Source organism: Lathamus discolor, chromosome 4, assembly GCF_037157495.1.
Source record: "Lathamus discolor isolate bLatDis1 chromosome 4, bLatDis1.hap1, whole genome shotgun sequence".
Lineage (NCBI taxonomy): Eukaryota > Metazoa > Chordata > Aves > Psittaciformes > Psittacidae > Lathamus > Lathamus discolor.
The window spans coordinates 100,548,627-100,559,098 of record NC_088887.1 but is presented as its reverse complement, the minus strand read 5'-3'; the positions used below and the strand labels follow the sequence as shown (position 1 = coordinate 100,559,098).

At 42.8% G+C, this 10,472-nt stretch overlaps 1 protein-coding gene across 2 annotated transcripts in view; it reads right to left on the bottom strand.

Annotated features, from left to right (window-relative positions):
• Positions 1 to 9,262: 9,262 nt before the first annotated feature.
• WDFY2 (WD repeat and FYVE domain containing 2) overlaps positions 9,263 to 10,472 on the bottom strand; it is a 63,885-nt gene continuing 62,675 nt past the window's right edge. For both annotated transcript variants that reach the window (XM_065678302.1, XM_065678305.1), the window contains exon 12: positions 9,263 to 10,387. In XM_065678302.1, the coding sequence (XP_065534374.1) occupies positions 10,358 to 10,387 (30 nt within the window). In that variant the 3' untranslated portion in view covers positions 9,263 to 10,357. The remainder of the gene's footprint in view (positions 10,388 to 10,472) is intronic.

Here is a 10,472-nt window from a genome sequence, read left to right as displayed (position 1 = left end):
CTTTGAGTTGGAAGAAAAATGGGGAGGCATTAAAGTAAAATCAAGGCTTGGGGAAGTTACCCCAAAACATTTAAAACACTCAGAGAAATACAGAGGAGCATTCCCTCAGTAGCCCTCATGAAGGACATCAGGAAAGAAGTAGTAAATGTTTTAAACTATGTTTGACTACTGTACTTGACAGGCTGGTCGCTTCTTTCACTGTGTGAGGGTGGCTGGGCTCAAACCTACAACTGGGAGTAGAAATGCGCCCTTGCATCACCTGCTTAGTTTAAAGGGAAGGATTCCTCATGGCATTCAGTTTCTATAAATCAATGCTGGTATGCAGAAGTGACCTGCTTCCTCATGTTTAAACAGCAAGAATTTAGGAACGCTGCCAAATGCCTTCCACATTACTTTATGGAGTCAGGCCTGAATATCATCCTGTTTGTGTCAAGACACCATGAAGTAGGAGGTTTCAACACATGCCACAACCAGACATGGCAGGATCTAGAGGAGAAATGGCTGCACGACAGTAGGCATGAAAAGAAATAACATGCTAAGCCATCCGTGTTTGCTGTTCCTGTGAGAGATCAAAGGGAATTCCTTGATCATTATGAATGGATTAAGAGGGGGAACACTGGGGGCACAGATTTTAGAGAAGTCCACCTCCTGATGAGAGGGTTGTATTTCCAGACACAGAGGATGGGATTTGCCTTACCTGAGCTCTGAACATTTGAATTTCTCATTGGGATTCTCAGTGTTAATCAGTTGAGAGAAAACAGGCTTTTTCGCAGGAATTTACTTGATCTAGTCTAAGAAAAAGCACCTGTATGCCTACATCTTTGTACTGGTGGTGAAGACAATCAGCTCAGACTAAGACATTCAGTGGGATTAATTTTGCCTTACATATTTCGAGTTCACTACAAAGCCAAGACTATTAATGACAATAGTAGTAACACGTTTTCTCCTGAAATGAGTGTGTTTGATAGCAAACTGCATACAGCACCTAACCAAGCTGCACCACTGTTTTACACCTAGCTGCAGACCAGTGTGGTGGGTCAAAAGACCTAGGCATAAGTATGACACAGGCATTCCTGGGCTCTCTGCAGAGAATGGTAGCTAAAGGCCACGCTGATGGGCAGAGGAGAGCGCATTATGTCTGCCTTACATAATTTAGGAAAATCTTTGGGATTTTTTGGGAAACCAAAAGATTTTCTGCTGGCTGCTGGCATTTACTCATCATTAAAAGAAATCCTATGAAGTGTCAGTTCATTAGAAAAAACCCTGCTTTTCAGCCTATTGTCAGTCTCCTTGGAAATAAAGGCTTTGCTGTCAGAGAGGCCCTGAAGTAGGTTTTCCCATGATAAGCAGTGCTGAGGCAAGTCAGGCTGTGACAGCTCTTCCTGAAGAGGCTGGATCAGCATTCAAATTGTTGCTTCATTTTAGAAACTTAACTCCTTCTCGCACTACAGTGAAAAAAACCAACAGCAAGGCTTATGCAGACGTTTATTTCCTACAAGTCCAGTATTAACATTTATATGGTTTAAACTGCTAAATACAGTTACTGAAAACAAGAGCATAGCTGGAAGATTGCACAGTAACTACAGTTCGCAAACCAGTAGCTGCAAGGTAATAAAAACATTTGTGTTATTAAGTCGTTACTCAGCTCTGCAGTATGAAAGTTTAATGACTGGTATTTTAATAGTTCATAAAAATGACCCCAAAGTGCACAATATATATAAAGCACATATATTTTAGTCCACAGTCTCTACTGCTGCATTTGAATAACCTGTATTTGTCTTTTTAGTCACAGTTCGAAAATGAAGCCAAAGGTACCAAAACTGCTTTAATCAAAGTTTGGTCACAGTGTAAAATAGCCAAATACTATGGTTTAAGAGCACTTGTGATTTAAAAAGAATTAAAACACAGGACAGGAATTAGAAAGAAAATCGAGAGCCTCCCACGTTTTGGTATTATGGTCCCAATGACGCTTTATCTAAGCCCTTTACCAGAAAAGCAAATGTGGCATAGGGCGGTAAAGACAGCGAGATGCTTTGTGTTAATGCAATTCAGAGCAACTCGTACCTGCACACAAGCAAATACTTTTAGAGCCACATGTAAAATTTTAGAGGAACGAGAAAAATGACATCCAGTGGCAGATGAGCAGGAATAGAAGATGGTGCAAATTCTTGCTAAGCAGTGCACACTGTGGGCTTGAATACACACCTGGTTTATAGGAGCACAAGAAATCTGGAGAGGGACTTTTTATTAGGGCTTTAGGGATAGGACAAAGAGGAATGATTTTAAACTGAAAGAGGTGAGATTCAGATTAGGTATTAGGAAAGAATTCTTCCCTGTGAGGATGGTGAGACACTGGCCCAGAGAAGCTGTGCCTGCTTCATCCCTGGCAGTGTTCAAGGCCAGGTTGGATGGGGCTTAGAGCAACCTGGTCTAGTGGAAAGTGTCCCTGCCCATGGCAGGGGGTTGGAACTGGATGGTCTTTAAGGTCCATTCCAACCCAAACCATTCTATGACTATGAAAAGTCAGGGCTCAGCCCAGCAGCAGTGCAGTGGGGATGGCTGCAGTAGTGCAAGGGTCACTGAGTTTTAGGAGGTCAGTATAACAGGGAACAGACAATTTTGTAAACTGCATTTCCTCCTTCCCAAGTTTCATTCCTGGGCCATGTTTATTCTTTGTAAAAAACCTCACCGTTTAACCAACCTGTAGGTGAGTAAGCACATAATTTATTAGTTGATTAAAACACATAAACAGCTGTTTGTCATCTGCTTTTGAATAAGAGGACATTCCCATACATACATCACTATTCTGGAGTAAACTGCAAACACCAATTGTATGCATTTGCACTGACACACCCACCAGCTTCTGTGCTGCCCCAGCTCTCTACACTTACACTGTTCCCCTCACTGGGAACACCATGGAAGCAGGGATACCCTTTCCTGTTAAACAAGACTCAGGTGGGACGTTGAACATGCACTGCCTGGGCTCAGAGATGGGAGTTTTGCAGTAGACTTCAATGTAGACAGACTTAAGTCAGTGCTGGAAAACTCAGTGTAAGCAATTTATTTGCTGGGACTCAGCCCTGGGCCAGACATTTCAATTCTCCATTCAATCTCTATTTTTGGGAAGACAGAGCATATTTTTAAAGCAGGAGCAGTACTGGTTTCCATTAACCAATATTTAACTCAGAGAGTGGAGAGCAAACACAGAGCTACTCTTTCAGAGAACAACCCTGTGGTTATTGACTCCAGTGGAGAAGGGCAGCTATAAACTAGTTTAATCCCTAAGCTCCTTTCAGCTGTGCCCTTTTTCCATTCCCCCTGTGTGTTGCTCTCACATGCTCCCTGCAAAACTAAACCCCCCTTCTCCTGACACCAGATCCCAGTTATCTAAAATTAGTGCTGGTCAACATCCACCCACTGCCTTTTTAAACAAGCTGTTACCACTCTGACTGGCAGTAGGAAGCTTCACATCCCCCCTGCATCAGCTCAGTGTATTTTCCTCTTTGTCCTCAGGCTTACATCACTTGTTTGATTGTGAGAGGCAGTCCTGGGTGTGCTTGGCCAGAATCAGTGACTGATGACAGGAGATAATTTTGTAATGCAAATAAGACAACTTGAAAACTCTGTATTCCTGCAGTCATCCTAAGATCAGACACTGAGAGAAAGACAGCGTTGAAAAGGCAAGGAGCCTGTTGAGGGAGCAAGTGTAACAAAAAAGAACCACTTCTGGGAATAAAAGCTACCAAATCCAAGAGCTTCAATTTGTGAAGTAGGTCAGTATTTACCTTCCTCTCTCTAGAGGAAGCCTTCAGATAAATGTTAGGAAAAATGATGTGTTCTTGTGAAGGAAACTTGTTCTCTCTCAAGGCAAAAGCTCATGCACAAGCCTTACAAAGAGACACAGTGCCATCTGGGCCAGAGGTCTTCAGCAGGTTTTCATCCTGCCGTCACAAGGAACAACTTAAATCTTTGCTGTGACAGCAGTACCAGTGGTATTTCACAGCTAAGAACATTGCCAGAACAGAGGGAGAGTGATAAAACCTGCTGCAGTGCTGCAGACTTCAAAGAGGGAGCTCCCAGGAAGCGGTGTTTTCCTTGATGGTCAAAAAACATCTTGAGCATCTTGCCTTTACTTTCCAGCTGAGAATCTGCAACCCACAGGGAGCTTTGGAGCAATACAGAAAATCCTGGAATTCCTTTACTAGCCAAACGTGCTGCCTCCCTCGGCTGCTCACCCGCTGCCAGCTGGTTGAAGTGAGAATTCATCATGGCAAAGGAATGACACCATTTGCCCATACAATAATGGTCAGTTTTATGGCAATTCATAAAACAGGAAGGTAATTGGGTCCAGGCAAAAATCAGTAACCCCAGTTTCTCATTACAAATCAACACACACGCAGAGAAGGAAAGTAATAGCCAGCAGCTGAAAGAAATTAATTTGGTGGGATTAAAATATCACAATTTATTCATTTACTTTGGAGACACTTATTTACACACTGGAACAGAACTGGAAAGTGTTATAACACAATTGGAAGAAAAGATGGTAAAATTGCAGAGCTGTATTCCTAGAAAACACTGACATGAACAAAAGCCAGCAAGATTTCTTCCATGTAAATACCCTCTATTCTGAAAGACAACAAACCCCACGTTACTGGTCAGTACGGTGTTCTTAACTTGCCAAGTAAAGTGAGAAGCAATGCTCAGCCCTAAACCACTCCTGAAATTAGTGACAATGGAAAAGGTGAATTACATACTCATTTTTATCTGAAACTTTCTTAATTACTTGGTGGTGAATTTTCTTGGACAAAGTAGAAGTGTTAATAATGGGTCTTTCATGTCTAAAGGAAGCCTGACCCATGGTGAAATGTTTGTATTTCATTAGCATCTGCAAAAATGCTGAATTCAGTGAACAGGGATGAAAAAAACCGTGTAAGGTAGCCTGGAAAGTACGAAAGTGATAAACTTCAATAAATTCAGATTTTTTAATGTCTAGGGAGCCAGTAACTGGAGAGAGGCAAAACCTCAGTCATCACAGGGTCTGACATCTCTTCTGCACCATCTCGGTAGTTATGTGTCTCTTCCCCATCATTTCAATTTCAGAGTGCCTATGCCTTTAATGCACTTCTTAAAAGCACCACTTGAGATAGATACATACTATCAGGCAATTAAACCAGAGGACAAGAAACTAAAGTCAGATCTTCATAGACTCAATCTGTCACCTCATCACCAGAACTGTTCTACACTCCTCATGGCTTCTGGTTCCTGACTAGGCTGCTGGTCAGCTCGTGGTCTTAGATGGGCTAGACTGTCAACATAAGGGTGAATTATTTTTGGCCCGGTGGGCCCATGACACTTCAGGCTATCAGGGCAGAGATGCAACATCCAGATGGGCTCGTGAATGAGGGGTGGATTTAATAATGAACAATATTGCCCAGGTCATTCACAACTCTGAAATGTGTGCTGCAATTAAGCAAGCTAAAAGGTTAAAGCCTCTTTGGTATGGAGGACGATGGCTGAAGTATGGGGAAGCCTGGCAAACTGATTATATCACACTCCCACCGACCCACCAAGGCAAGCTCCATGTGCCTGCTACCATGGTGGAAGCAGCCACCGGATGGCTGGAAACATATGCTGTGCCCCACACCACTGCCCGGAACACTACCTTGGGCCTTGAGAAACAGATTTTGTGGTGACACGGCACCCCAGAGAGAACTGAGTCAGACAATGGGACTCAATTCTGGAAGAATCTTATAGACACTTGGGCCAAAGAGCATGGCATTGAGTGGGTATATCACATCCCATACCATGCACCAGCCTCTGGAAAATCGAACGGTACAATGGGCTGTTAAAAACCTTACTGAGCGCAATGGGGGGTGGGACTTTTCAAACATTGGGATACTCACTTGGCAAAGGCCACCTGGTTGGTCAACACCAGAGGATCTGCCAACAGGGCTGGCCCAGCCCAGTCAGAACTTTTACATTCTGTAGAAGGGGATAAAGTTCCTGTGGTGCACATAAAGAATTTGCTGGAGAAGACAGTCTGGGTTATTCCTGCTTCAGGTAAAGGCAAACCCACTCGTGGGATTGCTTTTGCTCAGGGACCTGCATATACTTGCTGACTAATGCGGGAAGATGGGGAAGTCTGATGTGTACCTCAAAGGGATTTGATTTTAGGGGAAAACAGCCAATAAACTCAGATGGATGTCGTTGCCTGCTATGTAGCACTATTATAGCCCATCAGCTAGATGTCGTCAGGTCACCAGTGACTGGCCCTGATTTCCCTCCGACCATCATCCCAATGAAGAATGAAATTTGATGAAACCAGACGAGCCCAGCAGTGACCAGACGAGTTCCGCACTGTCATCACCAGGCAACAATCCAACACTGCACACCGTCTCTCCTGCTCTGAAAGACGGTTACAAGAGATGGAGCCCGACATCATGGACCAGATGAATTCAGCAGCTTTATAGGGATTGGTCCATTTACTAAGGAATGATATCTCTGTGTGTGTGTGTGTGTGTTTGTGTATGTACATGTATATATATATATGAGACAAGAGTGTTGGTATACTGAAAAATGTGCTCCAGTACTTTCATCATTTTAGGGGCCCTTCGCTGGACTCTCTCCAGTAGCTTCCCCTCTCTCTCGTATTGGGGAGCCCAGAACTGGACACAGTTGGAAAAAAAAGTGGCATATCCTTCTCTAACAGCAATTTCCTCAGCTGGCATAAAACAAACTTTCCATTCCTACACTTTTTTAGGATCATGCACAATCCTTCTCTTGTGTCCAGACAACCACCTCCTTATTATTAGCCAACCCCTCTCAGTCAAAGCATAGTTATCACTTCTGGTGCTATAAGAGTCAATGTGCTGACATTCAGGTGATAGTCTCAAATTCAAGAGGACCAGGTAGGGAAGTCACCTGTACTGCACTGTAAAGAGTGCTAACAGCTGAGCACAATAATGTCACCATTCGGGATTATTCTCTGTTGCACTGTCTGGCTCTTAGCCCTATACACTATCTTGTTTCAGCCCTGTCTAACCACGATATTAGTCTCCTGCTATCATCAGTGCTGTCATTCCAAGCAGTTGCCCACATACTTTTCCTTTTACTAAGTATTTTCAGCTTAAAGAGACTGAAGCTTGGCTCAGGTTGATCTTCCTTCAGCCACCTGGAACACAACTGGCTCATGTCAGCACCTCAGGCACTGTGTATGTGACCAGTGCCTTCTCCATCACCTGCCTAAGTGCTACAGGTACTCCTCATTTTAAATCCAGGAATGGCTCTGAAGCATACTGTTTTTTCCCCAAGCAAACACCAGCTAAGAAAGAAGAGAAAGTAATTTTTTTCTGAAGTGAAGAGCAGAGGAAGGCCAACCTTCTTTGCACAAGCCTTGGCACAGCTGGAGATATCACTGAAAGCCTGCTGCTGCACTTCAGCAACCCCAGGGAATGGGGACTTTGCTTCACTTGAGTGTGTGTGGGTGTCTGCATGGGTTGATGCATAGTTTACATCTGTACCAAAAGAATCTCCCCTCCCGGCTCCAATAATGCAATTCATTAAAATAGCTGAGATTTGTTATTCAGCAACTCAAACGAAAAGGACCAGACAACAGGGATCCATTTTTGTGTGGTTCTAGAAGACAAAAGAAACTGAGATTGTTACCCTAACATGACAGAACAGGAAGGAAAGTGGTTTAACTGTCCCAGAGTCAAATCCTTCTTATTTCATTCGGGAGGTAAAGAGACACCTATTTTCTCTTCATAACTCTACATTATAGCTGTTAAAGTCATAGCAAAGGGACAAACTTCCCTTTCCCTCTCAGCCTCACTTTCAGTTTATATAGTTTTCTAAGTTAAAAACAGTTTGATCTGAGACTGTGAGATAAGGGGATGCTCAGCTTAAATTCAGATAACCCTGCAGGTAGTTTAGTCAGAAAGAACAGCAAGGAAATTTTGCAAAATGGGTATTTTTACCCAACATCCACCCATAAGTAATACTGGTATCATGACACCTTGGAAAAGAACAGGAGGGAGGTGGCCAAGAGTTTACTGCAGAGCTGTCCAAACACACCTCACTCCCAAATTGAGTCTCCTTTGGAGTCAGTTCCTCAGCTTTGTTCAAGTGTTACATGTTCAGAAGGACTAGGTGTTGACCCAGGGGAAGATCCCTCAGCTTGAGGACTCCATGCTCCATCAGTGTAAGCACAATTCATGCTGGAGTTCCAGGCGTGTTGCAGCTGCTGTGGCTCTTCAGGAAAAGAGCGCTGAATGGTGATTTCAATTCACTTCAGTGCTCCCATGTTTCTACCACCATGAGAGATGCTGTCTGTACAGCATAGTCCAGTAATGTTTCATACATCTTCTCCAGCTGGAATGAAATACTGGCAGGCAACTTGCTCATCTTGCACAGCTTTGTCAGCCAACCACACTTCAGACATCAGAAAACATGCATAAGGTGTAATGAAAAGGCTTCCAAGGGGAAACAAGCACTTAGCTTCCAGGAGAGGAAGAGGGAGGACTTAGAAAACAATTAACATTCAAGCTGGAAAAAGAATCTTTTTAGTGCTGTGTGAATTACAGTTGAAAATATTCTTTTAAATATTCTGCCTAGAGGGATACCAACAAGCTGTATGACTACAAAAGCCAAGGTGACAGCATTTCGGAGAATATGACTGCAAAATGCTTAAGCACAGTACAGGATGTTTAAGAAGAGAATTTCCCCTGAAAATACATAGCAGCCCTGTGACATGCACATGAAAGCCCACTCACCCTTCACTGCAGCAGCTCACTGGTCTACAGTTAATGCCATAGATTGTGTTTTTTGTTTCCTCAAAAGTGAATTACTGCTGGGCAAACAAAGGAGAAGCTTTATTTTCTTTCACCTTCAGCCAAGGGACAATAGCAGTCTTCTCTAGGTAGCAGTGTGCTCCGTAGCGATAAACATCATGGACTCCCCACTTCACAGGGAGAAAGTAAAGCCCAAAATGCGGCAAGACTGAGCACCACTGATGTGCTGTGTCACAGCATCTGCAGACCATGAGGTATGCTTACGTAGGACATACAGGAAAGCCCTGGATCTAGTCTCCAGTTGTATTCTTTACACCAGTTTCTTCAAGGCACATCAGCAATAGCATGCTGAAAAGTGAAATGGATTAAAGGAAGAGAGAGTTGACTCTTCAGAGAAGAGCCCTTTGCAAAAAAGAGCATTTTGCTTATTCATCTTGACAACATCCTTCTAAAAAAGGTAATTTTGGTCAATCCAGGTTTTTAAATGCTTTTTATTTTTAAAAGAAACTTTAAAATATGACAATAGGACAAAGGGCATCATTTATCAATATCAGTTTCTGCTCTATAGAGGAAATTAATAAAAAACATCAGCATTTTAAAAAATAAATATGACTAACCGTATGAAAAACAGGAGAATCAAATTCATCTTCAACAACACAGACAGGTATAAATGCTGAAATGTTGCTGCGCAAGGTAGAGGTAGAGGTAAACCAGACCTTTCAGACCTAGACCAGTTTTAGACCTGCCCTCCTCCATGCACACACTCCCAAAAGTTCGTGTTGCTAATAATTTAATTTGAATCAGCCTGTCAGCCTCATCAGACTCAAGCAGGCCTGTGTGCTCTCTGTAATGCTCTGAGCAAGAGAAATATTTCAGGTTTTGTAGAAATTAGTTGCTAAGCAACCTGTCCCTTGGTTTTGCAACTTGCGCAGCAAGGGACAAGGCAGAAAGATGGATTTTAGCTACTAGAAACCAATGAAACACTCTCTGGATGATGCCCACTAGGACAAGTAGATGGTAGAGCCCTTTTAGGAATTGCAATAGTCCGTCAGCTCCTTGGTGATGCACCCAGAGAACATGCAATGCTGCGCCTGGAGTTCCTCCACTGCAGAGAGCATGATCAGCAGGAACATCCCAAATCAACAGGTACTCACTGTGGGGAGAGCTGGTTGCCTTATACAGTATGTTCCTACCAAGCCCCAACATGGTAAGACACACCCTAAGAACCCTCTGTACAAAGCAGCAAGTTATCTCGACATAGTGAAATATAAAAACTAAAAATTGCACCGCACACGGATTTCCCAAACAAACTCAAGACAACAGAAGTCAGATCGTACAAACCGTTAGTTAAAAAAATACCTTCTTGTATATTTTGAGAGTAAGTGGAAAGAGTCTTCGTGCAAATGTTCAGCCTTGATCAAGCAGAGGACGTAAAATTCTTGTAAACACATTAGTTCCTTTCTCATCTGCTGTGTGTGCCCAGCATTATCTATCTTCTGCAGGATGATTAGGGTTAGAGATCTGTTTTTTTCTGTAAATATCACTTTTCAAGTTCCACCGATGCACCATCAAGACACTACTGGTGTCATATCCCACAACTGTTAAAACAGTAAAATATAACAACATAGTGAATAATGGTAAAAGATTTTAAGATACAGTATAAATGTAATCTTTTTTTGTGTT